At 39.6% G+C, this 23,176-nt stretch overlaps 1 protein-coding gene across 2 annotated transcripts in view; it reads left to right on the forward strand.

Annotated features, from left to right (window-relative positions):
- The window catches only part of LOC122672596 (U-box domain-containing protein 62), a 39,526-nt gene extending 16,872 nt beyond the window's left edge, over positions 1 to 22,654 (forward strand). For both annotated transcript variants that reach the window (XM_043870056.1, XM_043870055.1), the window contains exons 5-8: positions 944 to 1,029; positions 1,300 to 1,395; positions 1,470 to 1,540; positions 22,266 to 22,654. In XM_043870056.1, the coding sequence (XP_043725991.1) occupies positions 944 to 1,029; positions 1,300 to 1,395; positions 1,470 to 1,540; positions 22,266 to 22,392 (380 nt within the window). In that variant the 3' untranslated portion in view covers positions 22,393 to 22,654. The remainder of the gene's footprint in view (positions 1 to 943; positions 1,030 to 1,299; positions 1,396 to 1,469; positions 1,541 to 22,265) is intronic.
- The last annotated feature ends 522 nt before the right edge of the window (positions 22,655 to 23,176 follow it).

Consider the following 23,176-nt stretch of genomic DNA (forward strand, 5'->3'; position numbering starts at 1 on the left):
CTTAATTGCTCAGCCTTAAATTCATTGAATATTTTGGAGAGATTAGGAAGGGATGCCTGGGTCATCTGACTATATTCTCTTGTTGGCAACAGAGCTGCTACCTGAAACCAGTTTGGCGCTACATGGCCACATCATGGGACTCTTGGGCTTAAGTATTTTGTTTATGGATTGGATTAGCCGCTTGGGCTCATTAAGGGTTCAAGCCAGCTTGGATTCCTCTCTCTGCCTCTCAATGGGATGTGGCACTTACAAAAAAAAAGAAGAAAGATTAGGGAAGATTATGTAGTTAGTTTTCTGGAGAACTTGATCAAGTTCTCCAGAACCGAGAAGGTGAAGAAGAGAAGAAGTGGAGAAGAGGAACAGGAACTGTTTAGAGACTAATGATCGAGCTAAACAGTGCCTTTATTTATATCTTTAGATTACAAGGAAGGACTCCTAATCATGTTAGGATCCATAAACATTGACACAATAGGAAAATAAGAAACTAGACTAATCCTAGTTACAAACCACAATAAGAAACCATATAGGAGGAATCTTGATTAGGCTATAGGAATATTCTAATCGAGATACCCCTCAGCCCTACATGGCCGATATACTTAACAATCAGGAAAAATGAATTTGAAAATTTGTTGAATGTGAGGTCATATTGAGAAGATATCGTCAAACTTGGTGGTCATTCACCCATTTACCAATGCTTAAATTTGTTTTTATATCTTGTATTTATCTCAAAGTCAAAGTGTATGCAAATGTAAAATAAATCTCAATTTTCATGTTATTGAAAGATTTGTGCAAGTTTCTTTATTCGTTGACTTCATATATTCTGCAGACATCTTGTTCTTCAATTTGATGATTTAGTGACTGGATTTTATTTTATCTTTTCATAACCAATGAAAATGGAGCAATAGAGCTAAAGGTGGGTACTGATTTCCTATTCCTTTTACAGCTCTCCGTTCTGCAGTTCAAGCATTTCACCGGGAAGAAGAGCTGCTGTCTTACCGTTCAAAGAGAAGAAGGGACAGATTTGAACAGGTTTGTGCTTTCTATGATCCGTACCTTTAGCAGTAGATTACCAAAGACAGGTATGAGGGGGGGGGGGCAGTGTGTGACATGACCTTTATGTCATAGTTGTCATGGCGTCTAGGTGACCGAGGCGTTTGAGGACGTCAAGGTGACACCATCGAAGGGCGCCTTGGTCTCCTAGGTGCCGCCTTGACAACTATGCTATACGTAATTAGTATCTAATGAGAATATTCTCATGTAGGCATTGACTATTGAAATCGTGATTTCTTATTCTTACAGGAAAAGTGTAGTTATGGCGATCCATTTCCAGTGGACAATTCAAGGGGTAGAGGTGTTCAATTTCCATTTGCTGTCACTGATCGGGTTATCATAAAGGTAGTTACAGAGACCTATTTTTATTTTTGTATATTTTTTGTTGGGAAATAAGAAGCATTGAGAATATGAAACAGGGTAACAAGAGGACACCACAACGCTTTGTTGGACGTGAGGCTGTTGTAACTACACAATGCTTGAATGGATGGTTAGTTATTTACATGGATTTGATTTACATCGTTTTCTTTTCAAAGGTTATACTGTGAATAATTGAGCAATGCAATAATTGATTTACTTATTTCCTTGGATTTTCTTTATTCCATTTCTTTACTGGTTTATTATTATTATCTACATCTTTAGTTGATTTGTAGCCCTTTCGATTTCAATCTAAACTGTCGTTATTCTATATTCTGCCATTATGATCTCAGTTTGTTCCTGTTCTTATATTTTCATATTTTCTTGCAAAATGTAAATTGGGTCACATTAATATAACTAACCCTATAACTAATATGTACTTGAACTCAATTAAATTGGCAGAATTTTATTTCCTTGCACATCTTGCATGATGGGTTGGGTTGGATGATTCCATAGTTTGTAAATCTTGGTCTAAATCATTAAAATTTCGTGAAATATTTCGGTTTCGACAAAGGTCGAACAAAACTGGGTGCGACTCGGTAGGAATGCAAGGTTGGGACCGAAACTTCAGTTTTGACTCGGTTTCGGTACAAAACAGTGCATTTAAAAGCACTATGTCAACTGAAATTTCGGCATTTTGGCCGAAATTTCAACCCATATCGTGAATTTCAAGTGGTTTCACTTGTTAGAGGGGATAAACTCCAAAAAAAATCCCAGATTCGGTATTTTTTGGCCAAATCACCTATATTTCTTGGTGGAACAAAGTGTTGGGAACTACTATAATGCATCTACAGCGATGATTTGCTGCATTTGAACAGGATTGTGTAAGATTCAAACTTATTGGTATGCTCTTTTCCCCCAAAGATTTCAAGCCTTCCCAAAACTCCATGTGATATTGACATAGAGTTAAAGGGATGGTTCCATAGGGGTGTTTTAACCTCGGTTGTATACTTGTACTTGATTACTTGTAACACTTTGACATTGTGTGATATTAAATGGTGTTTCTTCATTCCTAATACATATTTTAGTTGATTTCATTCAATTCTGTGTTCTATTACTAAGTTATTTGTAAAATAGGCTATATGAGAAAGTAAAAGCAAGGTATGACATACACTACGAACCTAGGGGTACGAAAACAAACTACCATTTTGGGTTTGTTTTTTAACAATCTAAAGGTTCCAGTATTTTTAGGGATGCTTAATTAGGGGTTCGTTGAAGTTTCGGGGCAAAATATGGCCGTTTGACCACCAAAATGCCCTATCGAAACCATCAGCCGAAACATGCAGGGTTTCAGCCAGGTTTTGGACATTTCGAAAAATATTTTGGTTTTGTCCAAGGTCGAGACCAAAATTTCAAACCTCAGATGATTCCAGTACACTATTAATTTCTGATCAAGTGTACTTTAGTACTAGCATAGGAAATGCGAAACTGTAACAAACACTTTTGGACCTAATTTACTGAACAGGGTATCAACTTGATAGAAGTGATATTTTATTGAATTGCTCATTTCTTGTGACAACTGAAAAAGCGAGAGGCAATGTTATAATGAATTTTGTGTCGTGATTGAATTTGGTAATTGCACATGTATGCTTGAGATTTTTTAGATAACTATTTAACTTTACAGTTGTAATGAGGGAACATCTAATATGTGAGTGTGTGATGAGAATATATACAAGACCCGAGACAGCTGTAACAGACATAGTTCGAGAACTCGTGAGATCTCGCCGAGTCTCTCGGTTTTTCGAAATCCTGAGACGAGACTGCCTTCAAGTCTCAAAATGTCAATATCTCGCTAAGATCTCGGTTTGACATAGGAAAATGCCCATCTAGGTCCTTTATATGAGTGCCAGATCTCGAGATCTTGTTGGAAAATCTTGGTATACAGACACCTATCTGTGCCAGGAACCAAGACAGACACTTATTTATGCCTAATATCATTTAAGTAAATATTTCATTTACTTAAGATATTATTCATAAATAAGCAAATACCCCTCTATTTGAATCCAATAAAAATAGTTAAAAAATCAAATTCCAAAAGGAAAAAAAGTCAACCCCCCAGTTCAAGAACAAAAACTGGATTTTCGGCGGTAGGTGCAATTTTCAACTTTCTAATGCTGGGGTTTTTCTCAAATCTAAAAATTTCATAAATCTTATTATGGTAAAACATTGCTAAAAACCAAAAGTGTGGTAAAATATTCATTTGTTTTGATGTCCAAAAAACTATTTTCATTCAGAGCAATTTTGACAGCATTCGCGCACACCGAATTAAATTTGACCGGTACATAACTCTTTCAATATAAATTAGATTTTAGCAATCAGATTTTGAAAGCTTTCCAACAAGTCCAAGATTGCTTAAATCTGATTTATATTGTAGGAGTTATGTACCGGTCAAACTTAATTCGGTGTGCGCGAATGCTGTCAAAATCGCTTTGAATGAAAATATATTTTTGGACATCAAAACAAATGAATATTTTACCGCACTTTTGGTTTTTAGCAATGTTTTACCACATTAAGATTTATGGAATTTTTAGATTTGAGAAAAACCCCAGCATTAGAAAGTTGAAAATTGCACCTACCGCCGAAAATCCTGTTTTTGTTCTTGAACTGGGGAGTTGACTTTTTTTTCTCTTGGAATTTGATTTTTTAAACTATTTTTATTGGATTCAAATAGGGGGTATTTGCTAATTTATGAATAATATCTTAAGTAAATAAATGATATTAGACATAAATAAGTGTGTAAGTGTGTTTGTCTTGTGTCTGTCCTAGTTTCTAGCATAAGTGTTTGTCCTGCTTTCCCACTAAGTGAAACTCCTATTTGGACTTTGTTTTTGCAAAATCTGATAGTGCCATTGTGTTTAAATGGCCTAAAATAGGCTGAATACCAAGTTTCAGACCTAAACTAGGTCTAAAACCCACCGAGATGAGGCTTCGAGTCGGGAAAAAAAAAAAAAAGTGCACCAACTCGGCGAGATCTCAACTCGACTCGGTTTTTCAAGGGTCCGAGTTGGCACCGAGACCCAAGTTTTCGAACCTTGGTAACAGATTCCAACAATATCTGCAACATAGCATCCAACAACTATATTGACAATATCATAAAGGACACTAATTGACTGCAGAATTGAAGACTAAATGCCACTGAGCCTTTTGAACACCTTGTTTGGCAAGCTGGTCTGCCACATTGTTAGTATATCTAGGCCTCTAGTTGAACTAGCCAGTTCACGTGAAGTGGTAAACCTGAATCATGTTCGAGATTAAGGTCGAAACCACCAAAATCTCGCGAATTATTTCGGTTTTGACTGAGGTCGAAACAAAATGGCTTGCAACTCAGCAGTTATACAATATATAGAGAGTTTTGATCGAAATTTCAGTAGGTTTCAGGTTTCGGTTTTGTACCGACCAAAACACTACAATGGTTTATATAAAAAGCCACATTCGGGTCGTTGTTTCGACCCATGTCGCCTGGTTTCAACAGAAATTGTTAGAAAACCCCAGTTTTTCAGTGTTTTTGGCCAAATCACCTGTAAATCTTGTTGGAACAACGTGTTGGAGACTACTACAACACATGCAACGCCGATTTGGTGCATCTGAGCAAGATTTGTTGAAGATCAAAATATGAGGTATACCGTATACCCTTTTTCCCTAAAATAATTTTAATTGCAACACATAGGGTAAATTTTTAATGGCTAGGCTTCAATTTTTATATGTTAGATATCGTAGGCTGGGCTACGACTTCACAAAGTCAGATTAATTTTTTTTTTAAAAAAATTTCTGATTTAAAAATTGTTTTTCTTTGGAAAAAATATCTGGAAATAATAGGGTTAATATACATTGGTTGGGGCTCTTTTATATACATTGGTTGAGGGCGGCCCTTGGTGCAATGGTATGGTTGTTCCATTGTGACCACGTGGTCACGGGTTCGAGTTTGGAAACAGCCTCTTTGTGAAAGCAGGGGTAAGGCTGCGTACGTTATGACCCTCCCTAGACCCCGCAGTGGCGAGAGCTTCGTACATTGGGTACGCCCTATACACCATTGGCTGATGAGACCTATCATTAGGCTGTTGCGATGGACTTTGAGCGTTTCTTTATACAAAACATGTCATGGCCTTCTTTTGTGACAAAATCAGAGGAACGGTTTCATTGGTGGCAATAATCTTTTTCATCTTTCGAGTCCGCCTGGAACTCTATGTGGTACTGACATAGAGTAGGAGGAATGGCTTTGTAGGGGTCTTTTGAGTTTCACATTGGTTAATGGTTGTACACTTACAGAGTTATAGTTTTAACATTTGTGCATGTAGTTATAAGTTGTAACACGTTGGTGTTTCAAAAGTCTCCTATTGGAAAAACCTGGTTGTATCACTCCGATGACGTCCCCGCCTGCCTCTCTGGTAATCTGACTCACCGGTGAGCTACTCCTCCGATGACGTCCCCGCCTCCCCCCCTACCCTGTCAAACCTTCCCCCTCCTCCTTCGACTCCTCTGGAAGGCCAATCTCCTTGGACTGACCTGTTCCGTCCTACTTGTGAACCCCTCTCGGATGGCCTTCCCCTGCACTTTGTCTCTCCCGCCTCCGATGGGCCCTCCTAGGTGGCTCTTTGTCCCCCTGAATGTCTTGACACTGAAGCAAAGCTCTGGGAGAACTCCCTTGTCGGCCATTTTCTTGGCTCCAGACCACCCTTCTACTTGGTCAAAGCCTCTCTCAGTAAGCAATGGCGAGCGCGTGGTTCACTGGATACTTTTCTCCTGGACAACGGTTACTTCATCTTCAAATTCTCCTCTGATGTTGACAAACTTCGTGTTCTGGAGGGAGGACCTTGGTTAGTCGGCAAAAAGCCAACCTTCCTGCGGCAATGGCACCCTCGTCTACAACTTCGCCGTTTGGACCCCTCATCCATTCCTCTGTGGGTTACCCTCCCTGGGTTACCTCTCCACTACTGGTGCACTGCTGGTCTCAGTTCCGTTGGCTCAGTGTTAGGCATTCCCCTATTTTCTGATGTGAGAACGAGGAGGAAAGATCGGCTGGCTTATGCAAGGATCTGCATTGAGGTTTCGGCGCAGACCCCTCTTCCTTTATCACTGTGAAGGAGGGTGAGGATTACTCCTTTGATCAAGAAATTCACTACGAATGGAAATCTTCTCACTGTGAGGTTTGCAAAACCTTCGGACATGACTCTCTTCTCTGCACTCCTAAGGTCCTGGATATCGCTGCAAATCCCTCTGTTGAGGTTGCTGAGGCGCCGGAACCTTGTGCTGATCGTCCTGCTTCCCGTGGAAGGTTGCGGTCAAGATTCCGTCACCGGAATCACCAGCGAAAAGTGGCGAAGCCGACGGACCAGTCGAAATCCCAGCTTTTACCCTGCAGTTTTACCCTATGGTACGAACAGTTTTAGGGTGCTGTCTCCTGCTGAGGACGACGATGACTCTAATCTTGGCTCCTGCCCCGAAAACCCCCTTTTTGATGTTATGCCTCGCAGCAGATCCAGGATGTCGGAAACTCTTGCCTTGGAGCCTTCCATTCTTGGCTCTACTGGCCCTTCCTCTGTTGCTGCTGCTTTGCCTCTACCAACCCCCTTGGAAAGTTGCCCTTCGTCGTTTGGTACTACTACCTCGACTGCTCCCCGGGCATCGCCTACTCTCCAGGCATCGTCTGCGATGGGTACTCTCTCGTCTGCGAAAGGTGTTTCGGTTTTGAACTTGGATTTGTCTTTTATTGCCAATCCTGTGGGCCCTACCACTTTACCCCTTGACCATGTGGCTTCGTTGGCAACGACTACTCTGTCTGGCCCGGTCTCCTTAGCCGTTGGGCTAGACCCCCCTTAATCCCTTTTCCTCTCCTACTCCGGGTTCTCGGGTCTTTAGCCCATCCACTTCTCTTAACCCGACTGGGCACCCTCCTTCACCTGAGAATGCTTCCAGCCTTCCTTCTCCCCACTGCAACACCTCTTCGCGCCGAGTCTATCCGACCTCCCCTTGTGGCCTAGTCTGAACCGATTTGAAACTTGGGCTTGGCTCGGTTTAGCATGCAGGTTTAGGCTTGCATCAGTTTATTTCTTTTTAGTGTTAGTAAGCTTTTGTTCCTTGTAGTGAATTCTGTTTTAGAATTCAAGTTTTATGAGGTTTTGGAATGTATGCATGCTTTCATTGATGCTTATTGATAGCCATATATATTTGCGATGGTTTATACAACCTCTTTGGGAAAGCAGGGGTAAGGCTGCGTAAATTATGACCTTGTCATCGTGCATTGGATCACCAATATTTTTTTCCTGCAGTCTACTTAGTATGACTAATATGACGCGCCAATGAAGTCTTTCTTTTATTATTATAGTGGGTAAAACCTCATAGAGTTGGAATTGCTTGATTGTGACAATTAATGAAAAATAAACTCACTTGTCATCAATTTTTCCTGCCTAAACCTGATTTGGTAATTCTAATCTTACGAGACAGTTTTGGTTGACAGAGAGGACCATCTAAATGACAACTATGGCACGACAGAATTAGGGGAACGGAGTGTTCAATCTCACATACTTGATGATCGAAAGGTCAAAAATATAAGAATCCTAGGTCTTGATCCAATAGACAATTAAGTGGTCAAAGCCCAAAATTCTCAATAATTAATCTGAAGTGAGATTAGTATTTCTTAATTGTTAAGGAGTCTAGCGTAGATTAGGATTTACTTTTCTTTTTATTTTATGATGTAATAGGATAGACTGCAATTAATGCTTGAGAATTAGAGTTTATTTTTCTCTTTAAATATGTAAAAGAGCTATGCTCATTCAGTAGTGAAGAAATGAAAGTTTACTGTGTTGAGTATTTTGAAATTTGAAGTGTTCTCCCCGTAACCCTGGGAAGTTACGTTGCATCCTTGAAGAGTTGCAATATTCTCGTGTCCTTGAAGAGTCACGTTAAACCCGTTGCGATATCTTTCTTCTTGTGTTCCTGTGTTTGACTCTTCCGATCCGTATCTTCCAAGGAGGCTGCATCATTATAAACTGCCACTAAATTTTTCTCGGTGATTTTTTTATCATCGGAAATCCGCGACTAAATGTGGCAACAATATTGTTATGTGGTGGGTTTTGTTATTGCTTGTGTATATACTCTGTAGTGACGAATTTTTTTCCATCATTAAAATTATTTATTGTACTATTTTTGAGAAAAATGTTGTCTGGTCCCTTGGAGCCTACACCCAAACACAGGAGCATGCGAAATTACCTCCCCCTCTGAAATGAAAATTCTCATCTATTTTGATGCCTCTACACGCTCTCATTGGCCCCTGCACTGGTGCAAGGGCCACGCGACCAAGCAACGATCTCTTGCCCTAAACTCATTAAAGGAATGACATTCAAATTATGACCCTAAACCTCTAAGGAGATCCACCAGAGCACGCAAGTCTACTTTGCATTCAAATTATGTCAATTATCTGAATGAGTGTGAATTTGATATTAGATAGGAGGAAGACCCATTCACTTTTCTTCAGGCAACTAACCATAGACATTCTGATAAATGGCTGGAAGCAATGAAGGAAGAACTGGTGTCTATGCAGAACAATGGTGTTTAGGAGCTAGTAGAAATTCCTCAAGGATGCAAATCCATTGCATCCAAATGGGCCTGTAAGACCAAGACAAACTCCCAGGGAAGAATAGAATGCTACAAGGCTAGGTTAGCAGCAAAAGGTTTTACTCAGAGAAAGGGTATTGACTACAAGGAAACATTTTCTCCTGTTTCTTTAAAGAATTTATTCAGGATTATCATGGCCATTAATATAGCACACTACGACCTCAAGCTGCATCAGATGAACATAAAGACGACCTTTCTGAATGGAGATCTGATTGAGGAAGTTTATATGTGCCAGCCAGAGGGTTTTGAAGAAGAGAGTTTTTAATCTCTTCTTCCATAATTTATGCCATTTATTTTTAAGATTTTTGTGTGCCAAGGAAACCCAAATTGATTAGGATTACCTGGCTAGTTTTCTTTCGTCTTTTATTTTCATTCTCAGCCATAGAATTATAGGGTCATGACTTGAGAATTTAGGGTTTTATTTATTTCTATCCATATGTATCAAATTGGGGAGTTGAAGATTGAATTTAGCTCATTTTTTAGTTTGGAGACTTGAAGAGCTTTTTCCCTTGAAACCTAGAAGAGTTTCACTACATCTTCAAAGAGTTGTAACTTTTTCTTTATGTGATTTCTTTTGTTTGTTTCAATCGGTTGCATACATGGAAGAGTGTGCTCTTGACTCTCCCGATCCATATCTTCCAAGAGGCTGATGCATCACTTCCGTTGAACACTTTTCTTGTAATGATTAGAGGGAGAATCCAATATTCAGGAAGTCTTTACTTGTTCTGATAATTTAACTCTGAAATATCACCAGGACAAGGACCCTTTACAAGAAGCATCACTAATAGCAGTACAGTGGGATTTTTTTTAGTATTAAAAAGCATTAGCAGTGGTGATGGTGGCTGTGATGATTATATTTTTCAATGAAAATCTTTAATTTCTAACTAGCTAATCCAGAGTCAAATTTCATGTCTACCTAGCTACCCTTCACCCATTTGGCTCAAGGCAAACTGTTCATATCATGCCAAATTACGTGGGCCAGTCATGGATTAACTCACCTCAAACAGTAACTCGGAATTTATTCGAATTCAATTCTTGCTGTTTTATCATAATTTACCATCAACCTTTGCATTTTTTCTTAGACTTCTACAGTGAAGTAGTAGTCTGATATCAGTTCAGAAAGTGTTGTGGTGTTCCTTCGGTGGGTCATTTCGCCTTCTTAACATGTGTAAATGGCCTAAAAGTGCATACATCAGTACCAAAGGCCTGTCCCCAATAGAGTTCGTCGAGATCTTCGATTTGAAATGTATTCGTCCTATTTTGGTTCAAATCTTAAACCAGACCGGGTGGGTCTTTAGGGGAAATTTTGTACTTTTTGGGTTAGGATTTTCCTATATATTGTAGATATCTCTTTGAGGGATGTGAGCAAGGGTTTGTATTTACTTCACAAAAATAGTCGATTCGTTCTATTGCTCGGTCGTGGATGTAGCCTTCCTTCTTGGGATGAATCACGTAAAATATTGTCTTGTGTGTGTTAGATTTCTTTTCCTCTTGTATTTTTTCTGCAAGATCGGCATTCTGCTGCGTTGTTTTTCTAACAAGTAGTTCACCAGTATATTACTTCAGAGTCCAGATCTGATCCTCACTTCATGTTGAGTTCCCAAGTCATGAATGGTGATTTTGTAGAAGAAAACGAAAAAGAAATAGAAATCACACACACAAAATAAGATTTTACGTGGTTCACCCGCAAGAAGGAAGCTACATCCACGATCGAGCAATAATACGAATCCACTATTTTTGTGAAGCAAATACAAACCCTCTCTTTCATCTCTCAAAGCTACAATATATAAGAAAACCCTAACCCCATAAAGTACAAAACTGCCCCCAAAAAACCACCCGGTCTGGTCCAAACCAAAATAGGTCAAAATACATATCAAATCGAAGCTCTCGATGAAACGACACGTTTCAAAGGTGAAACGGCCCGCCAAAGAATCGCCACAGTACTTTATGGATTATAACTGAGATCAGGCTTCACCAATAACACTCACTTCATGTTGCATTCCCGAGTCCTGAATCGGACTTGTTGCAGTTGCACTCATAGTATTAAATCTCATTCGGAAAGCCATTTCGGTCAAATCGAAATTTCTTAGATATTGAAATTTCGTCAAAATATTGTATTTTTCTATGAGTTTTGCTTGGCCATTTGTGGCTGTAAAATACCGAAATGACTGAAATACTGAAACGAAATGACCGAAATTTTGATGAAACAATACATATTTTAGACTGAAATTCCTGTGATTTCCAAAATTTTACCAAAATTTTCGAAAATTTTAAAATATTGCATTTTTTGATTTGATGTTGCATTTCGTTTCGACTGAACCGAAATATTTGAAATTTCGATTAAAACGAAATGAGATCTTGAAATATGGTTGCACCCACTACCGAGTCCATGATGGGTATAAAGAGATGATGGTCATTATGCTGATGAAAACGATATTGATTACGTGGATGATGTCCTACAATAATTGTAAATTTACATGAGAAAAAAAAATATATAGGTAATGCTAAGAGTATTATTAAAAAGAAGAAAATAGAACCAAAGAAGAAGAAAAAGAGGAACAAAAGCACCCTTCATAGGTCCCATGGCATCTTCTTAGTAGACCCAACGATTTGATCTTCATCTTTCTCTTCTTTTCTTCTTGAAACCCAATTTCTACCATTCCCTCTTTCCAGAAGAACAAAAAAAGAACACAAATTATAGCTCATCCATCAATGGTTGCCATGTCTACTATCAATAGAGCAAACGAATCTGCAGAAGGATCATCATCACGATCTGCTGGTGAACAACAACAACAACAACAACAGCAATCATCTGCTCCAGTAAGTCGATATGAATCACAAAAGCGTAGAGATTGGAACACCTTTGGTCAGTACTTGAAGAACCAAAGGCCTCCAGTTTCACTTTCACACTGTAACTACAACCATATATTGGATTTCCTTCGATATCTCGATCAGTTCGGTAAGACCAAAGTACACTTACATGGTTGTATCTTCTTTGGACAACCAGAGCCTCCTGCTCCTTGTACTTGTCCTCTAAGACAAGCTTGGGGAAGTCTTGATGCAGTCATTGGCCGTCTTCGAGCTGCGTAAGAAGAGAACGGTGGTTCGCAGGAGACGAATCCTTTCGGTAATGGTGCTATTCGTGTTTATTTGCGTGAAGTAAGGGAGTGTCAAGCTAAGGCAAGAGGAATTCCATACAAGAAGAAGAAGAAGAAAATTCTACAGAAGCCCAACAAAGATCCCAACCCTACGGTGCAGTAGTCCTCTTGATCTTCTTCACTTATATGGTAATTTGTTATGATAAAATTCTATAGAGACTATATGATTAGTTATTATTAATAGAATTGAAGCTGGATCTATTGCTGGTTTTTTACTCATATCTTCAAGATCTTAGTAACTCAAGAAGTAATAATAGAAACCATTATAAGTAGCATTTTAACCAAGGGGAGTCCATATAGAGTGCCACTTGTAACTGGGTTATCAATTAATCCCTTCTAATTCCCTTCATAGTAAACCCTACTCTGATAACTCTCAAAGGCTAAACCCTATTCTGTAAAAAAAAAATGTAAGATCGTGAATAACTACAGAGAGAAAACAGTAATCTGCAACTTTACCATAACAAATTTTGGTCCCTCAAACATTAGACTCTACAAATTCTTGCCAATTCTCTCTCTCTCTCTCTCTCTCTCAACTACTAAATTTTTTTTCTTGCTCTTTAAATGAATCAAAATTGCAGACTTCTTGGAGAGCTAAAATGTCTTACAACAAACATATATAAGAAGAATGGCTTTTCTGTTTGTGTTCTCCTCAAAACTTCAAGTTTGGTAGAATCTTCATTTTAGTTTTTTGGTTTGAGCATTTGCATTGAGATTCTATTTACTTAACTGTTATATTAAGTTTTATAATGTTTGAGATGGATAGGAAAATGGAAAGTTATATGGCTTCTTAGTCACCTACTTTCAATATAATTGTTGATAGGAAGTATTAAACATTTTAGACCTTTTAATGGAGAAGAAAGTAATAGAAATATGTTTACATGATTTTGAAGCAGAAATAGGAATATTTGTTGTGAAATAATGAAGTTTGGGATTAATCTCTAGTAGGTTGGAATTTGCTTAATGCATTGTTATGAATTAATCAATGGTGTTACAACATTAATTATGTAGATTTAGTTGTTTACTAATGGCTACAGCATTAGGACAATGGTTTGCTTATTGAGGAGTCAATGTGGTGGAAGGAGAAAGTTTGATTTAATTTATCCCTTATTGATAAGAGGTTTAGAATTCTATACTGGTCATTTATTTTCATTAACATCTTTTGATTAGTACACATTGACAGTTCCATTTCAATAGGAAGAATTGATGCACCTCCATTCCCTTTTCTTTAGCCTTCCTCAACCCATTGAGGATAGCATACACTTCAACTTCTTTCAACAATCCAAAATCTAAACAAATTCTCCCCCTGGACACAAATATCATTGCTTTCATAAATATACTACTACTAGATTATAGATACCACTATTGGTGATTCAGTAATGGGGTTGTCTCAACCATCATTGGGGACAGTAACTTTGACATTGAGGGGCTTGACAGAATGGCAAAAGTTTCCTCTTTTATTTGGGATAGCTTTGGGTTTCATGGCCTCCCATCCTCCCCATTTCTTGCAGAAATATGGGATGTGTTAGAGTGTATTCCTAGAAGGCCTACAGGCAGTGGTGACCTAGTTCAGTGGTCTGAAAATCCCTCAAGAAGGTTCTCTTCAGCATCTAGTTGGAACATGGCGAGAACAAAGGCTCCAAAAGTGTTATGTCTCGAGTGGTTTGGTCAAAGGGACACATCCCTAGTCTCTCCCTACTTACTCAAGTTTTTCTCTGGAGGAGGTCAATTAGTATTTCAGATTGTTATATTTTCATTCATCCAAAAAAAGTATTTCAGATTGTTGTTTTTGTTGGCATGTTGAGGAAGATATTAATTATCTTAACTCCTCAGGTCTCTTCTCTACCAAATCAGCTTGGAATATTGTGACATGATGATCCATCCCTCCAGTGGATTGGGCTCCCAATGTGTGGTACCAGTCTAACATCTCTAGAAAGTCTGTTACAGCTTGGAGATGCATGGTTGATGCACTGGGTACTATAGATCAACTGTGCAACAGTTCTATTCAAGTAAACCCGTATGTTGCTTTTGTGGAGTGGGTCTGGAGAGTAGGGATCACCTATTCTTTAACCATACATTCACCTTCCAAATTTGGATGGAAAGGCAAGCTTCTCTCCTATGCAGGCAGGCTGGTTCTTATTCGTTCAGTTATGGAATCTTCTTATATCTACTAGTCCGGCATCTATGGTCTTCCCCAAGCTACAATCAAGTCCTTGGAATCTCTTTTCGCCTCCTTTCTTTGGAAGGGTAAGGAGCCTTCTAGATTCCTTCATCCTCTTAGCTGGGCAGCCGTGTGCCTTCCTAAGAAGGAAGGAGGTTTGGGCATTAGAAGAATAAAAGAAGTGAACTCCGCAGGGATCATCAAGCTCATCTGGAAAATTGTCTCTAAATAGAAGAGCATCTAGGTCGATTGGATTTACTCGGGCCTTCTCCTTCAGCACTCCATCTGGTCAGCTTCTGCTACCTCTGATTCTTCTTGGGTTTGACGCAAGATCTTGGACTCCCGCCATTTGGTTCTCCACAACATCCAAGCTCAGATTGGAGATGGTCTATCTACTTATCTTTGGCTTGACCACTGGTACCCTAAGGGGATCCTCATCAACATGATAACTCCTCGTATCATTTATGCTTCCGTCCTCCACAGGCACTCCTTGGTTACTGATATCTTAGGCCCAACTGGCTGGTCTCCTCCCCCCACTGTCTCCCTGGATCTTACCCTTATTTGGAATGACCTTCCCTCCATTTCCAGAAGGCTTTGGAGTCGAGGTGACTGTGTTTTGTGGAAAGCTAGCAGCTCCAGCTCCTTCTCCTCAGAATCGGCTTGGGATCTTATTCGTCTAAAGGGTCAGCTGGTTCCTTGGAGAAAGCTTCTTTGGTTCAAATATCACATCCCTCGGCATTGCTTCACCGCTTGGAGGATATTTTCCAATTGCCTTCCAACCCAGGCCTTCCTTTGCCACCGCCAGATTCATGTCTCGCCGTCTTGCTGCCTCTGCTGGAACAATATGGAAGACACCGACCATCTCTTCTTTGAGTGCCCTACTGCCAAAGCAATCTGGAAAGGAATCCTGATTAAATGCTGGCCTACCCATCGTAGAATCCTGCCTTTCTCCCGCGAATGGATTTGGATTGATATGACTTTTGCAGGCTCTTCTATCTGCGACACTGTTGGGAAGCTAGCTTTTTGTGCTACTCTTAATCATATTTGGATGGAGCGTAATATCAGGAAATGGACCTCCAACTCTTGCTCTTATCAGCAGATTTGGGATTCCATTTGTTACACCCCCATCCCACAAAGGGATAAAATACAATAAAAGGGGTATAATTAGGATGACACGTGTCACCCCATACCGCCAGGATCTCGATGCAGTGGCTTGAATTACAGTCAACTCAATATAACTCATGTGTACATCAGAGTGCGGAAAGAAATACATTTACAATAAAAGTAATTGTAAATGCAAAAAAATGGAAGCGTTTACAATAATAAAAGTGTTCAAAACTCTATGTGATAAACAAATAATATATTACATCTTTTCTCAAGAGGTTAAATAAAACTAAGAACAACAGTAATTATTAGAAAGTTTATACCATACAAATGATGAAACTTAAAACGAATAAAGAAATAAGTGTCTCGATCCAAGAGCCCCATTGGCACAGTCATTAACATCATAGATATAAGTCACCGACTGCACGTCAGCAACACCGAGTAAAACATATCCAAGAGAAAGAGTTATAGAGATTTCCACTAAAACATCACCTGCAATACATCTAAAAAGATTGCGCAAAGAGGGGTAAGCTCCACTGAGCCCAGTGAGGGGATGGGGAACATACAAGCAATAACATATAGTCCATGATGCATGAATTATTAACCAGTTATCCGCCTAGCAAGCATATCTAAGTCACTAAGTACTTGCTACTGCAACAACTCGGGAAACATCACGGATCACTTATCTTATCACCGTCGATGCAACCTCAATTGTTACAAGGGAGCTCGCGCCGGTAGAAGCCACTCGCCACCCAGAGGCAAACCCCGATAACCAATGATCTCACCTGACCTGGCCTCGTATCACTCCTCAGGCACCACAGGTAGCCTTGGTTACCCAACACCTAAACCCCTGTTGGTAAGGGTCATAGCAAGGGGATTGAAAATCCTAACCATTCTATATGAACTATCGTGTCAAGAGGTATTCCGGCACATGACGTCTCATACCATCTTGTACCGGGTACCAGCACAACACGGCGCATGGCAAACCATATAATAGCACTAACTGTATAATGCAATATGATATTATCGTATCGAGAGGTATTCCGGCACATGACGTCCCATACCATCTTGTACCGGGTACCAGCACGACACGGCGCATAACAGACCAATTATAAGCATGATGAAGACATTAACAAGCCACATCCATAACGCATATATTCGTAATTTCCACAAATATAGTTATAAAAATGCAAGAATGAGTATGCATGAGAAATGACATACAAGCATAACATAATGCAAAACACTCCCAAATTAAGTCAAATCCCAACCCTACTCACCTATTAGTTCGTGAATTCGTTTATTAGGGTTCATTGTCGATCAACGTATGATAAGCCTCACCGTAAGAGTAATGGTGCCTAAAGAAGTGTAACAAAGTGAGTTAGGTGAGGTAAGAGGGGTCTCGAAGTCTAGGCTTAAAGGTAACACAATAGAGTTTAGGTGGACTCTTGAGTGGAGGCACAGTGCCTGGGTCCACCCCGGACAAAATACACTAAAACCCAAGACTGGACTCTCGGGTGGATTCTGGTCTGAGTCCACCACTGGGTCCAGCATGAACCAGCAAGCATGCGGACTTACGGGGCGGACCCTGGTCTGGGTCCACTCCTGGGTCCAGCGCGAACCAGCAAGCATGCAGACTCACAGGGCGGACTCTGGTCTGGGTCCACTCCTGGGTCCAGCGCTAACCAGCAAGCATGCGGACTCACAGGGCGGACTCTGGTCTAGGTCCACCTCTGGGTCTACCCTCTGCTGAATCCGAAAATCCCAAGGTTTGAGCTCCCAAACCCGATTTCACTCGGGTTTTAGTCCGCAAGGACTTGGGGGAAGGGTCTTTAAACCACCTAGGGTCATAATACCCTAACCCAATCAAGGAATTGTTGGGTTCAAAGAGTAAATCAAACCAAATGATTCAAAACTAGGGTTTTTCCATCAAGAACCCTAGATCCAAGAAATAGATCCCAATAGAAGGTAAAGAGAGGTCTTAGAGGTGAGCTTCAAGCCCCCAAGAAGATAGGATACCAAATCCAAATGCATCCTTGGGTTCTAAATGGAACCCTAGGTTAAAAACCCCCAATTGAATGATTCTTTCCCAAACCCAAAAGAAATAAAGAAGAGAGAGAGAGAGAGATAGATTTAAGGACCTACCTCAACCAAGACAAATACTCCTAGGGTAGAGCTACACAAGCCCTAGGGTTCTTCCAATTCCTTCCTTCTCTTTTCTTCTTCCTTTCTTCTTCTTCTCCCTTTTCTTCTTTCTTCTTTCCTTTCTCTTTTTCCTTTCTTTTCCTCTCTCCTCACCTCCACGGTTTTACTAGGTTTTGATGAGTTAGAGAATAGTTAGTGGATATTTAGTGGTTTGTGAGTGGATTAGCTTAGTGGTTGGTGAGTGAATCCATAGATTGCCACTTGGCTAGGTGAGTGGATCCATAGATCAACACATGGCTTAGTGAGGTCATTTGAATAATCCACAAAATCCAAAAAATTTATTTGTCTTTAGTGGGTCCCTAAGATATTTGTAATAGGTGAGTGGATAGTTGAATTAATCCACATAACTCCAAAACCCTTATTTATCTCTAGTGGGTCCCTAAGATATTTTAAGACCCCACACTAAAATACAAAAGGAGATGATGGGGCCCACGATACCTTATCCACAATAAATCATATGGCAGGTGTGGACTCACCACCGGGTCCAGTCCACCAGAAATAGGGTAAACCCAAGGTAATAAATTTCGGGCTTTGGCCCACCTTTCGAAGATTATGAAGGGAGCACATACACGTGATATTTAAGGATTAAATGCTCACCTTCATGTGGTCACATCACCCATCACATCAAAATTCTACCCTTTTATTCCAGTTATCTCCTTGACTGTCAAGACCCAAAGTCACAGGTGTTGATCGTTGACAACGCCGCAACATCTACCAATGAAAGTTCAACGTGGTCCGAAGAATTAAGGTGTAGTTTGGGTGCGGGTATAACACCATTTCTTTCGAAATTAAGGCCAAATTAGCCTCAGCTCCCACTTCTTCTTATATTGACTCCCCAAGGCACAGGCTCATTGTTGTCTCCTGGGGGCTCACTTCTATCTCTCTTGTTGATCCGGACCCTCATCCCTGAGGGCTGGTCTCTGATTCTTTGTTTTGTTGATCCCCTTTAGGGGCCATGTAATTTCCTTTTCTCTTTGGTAATGAATTTCTTATTCACCCCAAAAAAAAAAAAGTTGTAACACTTTGACATTTAATAATATTAAATGTTTTTTTCTACATTTGTAAAATTATAATGAATATTTTATTTGTTTTTGTTGAATTTTATGTGTTCTAGTACTAAATAATGTGTAGCATAATAGGCTATATTTGAAAAAGTATACCGCCAAGTACACTACCAACATAGGGTACAGCTAGTATTTCGGTGTGTGTTTTAACAATCTAAAGGTTCCATTATATTTAGATATGCTTAATTAGGGTCTCCCTGAGGTTTTGGGCCAAAATATGGCCATTTGACTACTGAAATGGTCAAATGAAACCAATCACCGAAATATGCAGGGTTTCGACCAGATTTCGGTCTTGACGGAAGAGTCCAGGATATTCAGGAAGAATCGCAGCAATTCTCCAATCCTAACGAAGTAGTTCCTCCAGAATCCGATGAACAACAACGATTACTTAGGATCAGCTTGCGAATTTGTGGCACCATAGTAGAATCATTACCAACGGTGCACCTAAGTGCGAAAAGACAGTGCAAGCTTTGTTAAGCTGAAACCTAAATGTGAAGCCAGCAACACTACCTAATGCCACTTCTTCATGTCACATTTGTCTTCAGAACGATATAGTCACAGGTTTTCACTTTGACCAAGGTTGAAACCGACTTCTATAACCTTGGACCTGATACTTCTGATTACATGAGCCAATCTCCATAGATATTGTGCATCTGACCTCATCCAAACCTATGACTATAGTTGATTCTCCATTGACTAATAGGTTGTGAAATCCCTCTCAATATGCATATTTCAAGCCTACCTACAATGGCAAAAACTCAGCTCCAACAAAATTCCTTTCTCCAATTGAGGTTGAATAGGCTCTCAATATTGATTCATCAGAAGATCTGAAAACAACACCCATGCTTGAGGTTCCCCCTATTACCTAGGGAGGAACAATGTGTCAATTGTTGGTTTCAGATCTGGTAACTTACTGGATGTCAGGAAATACCAATCGTTGGAAGTAGCTTTCTGGTTCTGCTGGTCAGTATCTGTGAAGACTGAAAGAGGAAGAAAAATGGAAGAGGGGAAGAAGAGAAGGAAACAGCAGTGTTGCAGGGTTGGAGAGAAAGGGAGATAACAGGTGAGACAAAAAAAAGGAGGAAATCATAATTTTTTTTGAGGGGGGTGGGGGACGGAGAGGGGAGAGAGAAGAGAGTCCAACTCAGTTGTCAAACCTAACAATTTTTATTCCATCATCAATTTGGGGGCTTGCACTCTTTTAAATTATAATAATAAAAAAGACAACCAGAATTCCACTCAAAGTGGACTTCCTAAAATAATAAGAAATAATAATAAAATAAGACTTTCAAAAAGAAAAAGATACTCCCTAAACAAAAGCTGAGACCAGAATTGGGCTCTATATCAACTAGATATGAAAAACCAGAAATTGCAGAAAACCTCTAAATTTTTGCCTTCCCTTCCTTCAGTCGATCAGTCAGTCTAGCCAATAAAGTAAAATGAACTAGAATTTGTTTTTGTAGTCCTGTAAGGTAGTAGGTAAAAAATGACAATTAAACCCCTACATAATTACAAGAAAGCCCCAAATTGAAAAAAATACTTTGCAATTTACCCCCAATGGCTCTTAGGCTTGGCTAATGGACTGGAATATTGGCTTTGGCTTCCAAAGCCTGTTATAATGGTTCAGCCAATTCAAGGATACCGCATCACCTGGATTTTTGAATGTTTTATTTTATCACTTGACAAGTCCATTTGGGCTGAAACTTGAATATGAGCAAGAGGGCCTTGGGGTCTACCTATCTACAAAATTTCATGCCCATTCAACTTGCTATGTGGCAGAACCTAAGTGCACTGAACGTATAGTTTGAGTGAAAGTAGGAATGGGAGTAAGAATGCCAAATTCAGATTTTAGTGAAATTCAAGATCGCCAAAAAAAAAGTTCTTATAAGAGGGAGAGCAAATAAAGGAAAATGCAAAGATTTAAGTAGAAGGGTTTCCTATGTCAAGGTCTCGGATGACCCACACCCAAGCACGCACACTTACACCCCCCCCCCACCACACACACACAGGATAATATGTGGTTTCTGTATGCAAGTGGAGCACCATAGGGGCTTTATTGGGTTGGATTTTTCTGGAGCATTAACCGATTTAATGTCCATTCGAAAGCATGATATGCAGAGGACTGAGTTAAGGTGTTCATGTCCCACTCTAGTTGTGTGGAATTCAAGAGTACCCCATACCTTATTGGTCCTGTGTATTACTTTTCTGTTTGCCCTCATGTGCCTTCTGTTGTAGATACATGGATAACCAGGATTTCTTCATTTCTCTCCAATTTTCATTGTTGGACAACAACTCCTGTTTTTTTTTTATATAATTTTCACAGTAGGTGATGTTTTAGCTGGTTCATATATAGAAACATTAAAGATGAGGCACTGGTGATCTCCATTTAATTTTTGAATGTCTTTTTGGTTGCCCTGTTATCTGCTTTGTACCATGGCCCCTGCAGTTGCAAATTCATGACACTGCTCAGTGATTAATTTTGATACTAAATGATATTAAATTGTTCTGTTCTTGGTGACTATTATGGTATTGTGAGGCACTGGCAATGGTATAGTGGTTAGAGAATTGGATTATTCTTGGATATGCTTACACACTATCACATGAGATTATGGCTTGAATTGAAGCCTTTTAATGGCAGCATATTTCTAACTTTTGTGTTACTTCAGGATCGTTTTGATTGATTATTTATTACATGCTGAATTTTCTTATGTGGCTGTCTTTAAACATGCATGTCTTTGTTGTTTGAATGGACTGGCAAACTGCACCTATAGGTGATCATAGTTGTCATGATGCCGTTGCCTACGCGACGCCTTGCCGTCCAGGTGCCTTGGTCGCCTAGGCTTCGTGTTGGTATCACCTTGTGTCCAGGCCCCCTCCAATGCCTTGGGTCGCCTAGACGCCGTGACAACTATGGGGAGGACGATGGGATCACAAGAAGCATGTGAGGGCTTTACCCTCCTCCCCACCCCCCCCCCCAAAAAAAAAAAAAGAAGCATGTGAGGGTGTTCTGATGGAATTATAAGAAAGCCTGAGGGAAATATATAAATGATTATTATTTTATTTCCTCTTCCAGGACTTTTTGAATTTGCTTGGTTTCTGTTGATATAAAGGACAGAAACCGGGGGAAAAATGAAATTGTTAGGTTGGATATAAACCCTACCATGCTGAACTTCTGCCACCTGTCCAGGCTTGAGCCTGGGATATGATTGTGGACTTGGAAAACCAGTTAAATTACTTGAAATCTATCAGCATACTGTTTTTCAAAAGATTAAGAAGAACTGAAGTAATCTCCATTCTTATATCGATTGGTTTGTTAAAACCTACCAATTCATTGTTTTTATTTTAAGTTCTTCCGCAAAGAAAAAGTTGCTTCATCCCCGTTGGTTACATGCCAATTTTGTACTATTGGATGATGAATTGATTTCTCAAGGTTCGTTCCCCTTCAAAGTTACAATTATTAATGAGGCTTGGTTCCTTATTAATTTCCCTAATATTGCATAGGTATGTCGTGAAGACATTAGACAACGCAGAGAGTGTCAAACTGCAATACCGTTCTTTGGCCAAGGTTCCAGATAATCCATCTTTGAACACCATGTCAAGCAAGATAGCTCCTCCAAACTGGCTCTAGACATGATATTCAAAATGAAGCAGTTATGAAGTACCGCTTCTGGGTATTAAATTCGACTCTTACACTGAAAAGGTTTCCTGTTTGACCAATCTGTTAATTCCTTAAAACCATTGTTCAGAAATATATTGATGTAAATTACAGTAGCCCCATAGAAAGCTATTTAGGAGATTGTATGCTTGGATTTTAATCTAAACTTCCTGTAATCATTTTTATGTAAAATATCTCACATGCTGCAGGTCTTTGTATGAGTTGATTTTTCCCCTGCATGCAGGATTCTGCCTTTTACTGTTCTTTCAATACAACACGGGCTATGAGCTTATCCTTTGTAGATTTGTCTTCTTAAGATGTATCTGCTTATACCAATTGCATCATCTGTTTGTATTCGTTTTCCTTGGCTAATGGCATTTATTTAGGTTTTGGTCTTATATTCTTTTTGTTTCAAGTTAATTTCAATATCAATACAGTCAGTCACACAATTTTGTACCCAGTCATCTCATGAAGCTTGTTATTGCTGTGTATGCAAGATCCAGTATATCTGCAATCGATTTTACATGCACTACAATAGTTACGTTGACAACCAGATTGATCGCAAATTCACTATTCCTTGGTCCCCAACAAGATAGTTTCAATTTCACAAACTTGCTGCTTTTGCATTTCAGTCTTCACTGTTTTTTTATTTGATTGGTAACAGAAATAGTTTGTTGAAGGAAATAGAAATTGGAGGGGGAAAGGAGTGGGAGTGGGGGGGGGGGGGGAGAGAAAGAAAGCTAACTTAAATCAGTGA

This window comes from Telopea speciosissima, chromosome 8 (assembly GCF_018873765.1).
Source record: "Telopea speciosissima isolate NSW1024214 ecotype Mountain lineage chromosome 8, Tspe_v1, whole genome shotgun sequence".
In the NCBI taxonomy this organism is placed as follows: domain Eukaryota; kingdom Viridiplantae; phylum Streptophyta; class Magnoliopsida; order Proteales; family Proteaceae; genus Telopea; species Telopea speciosissima.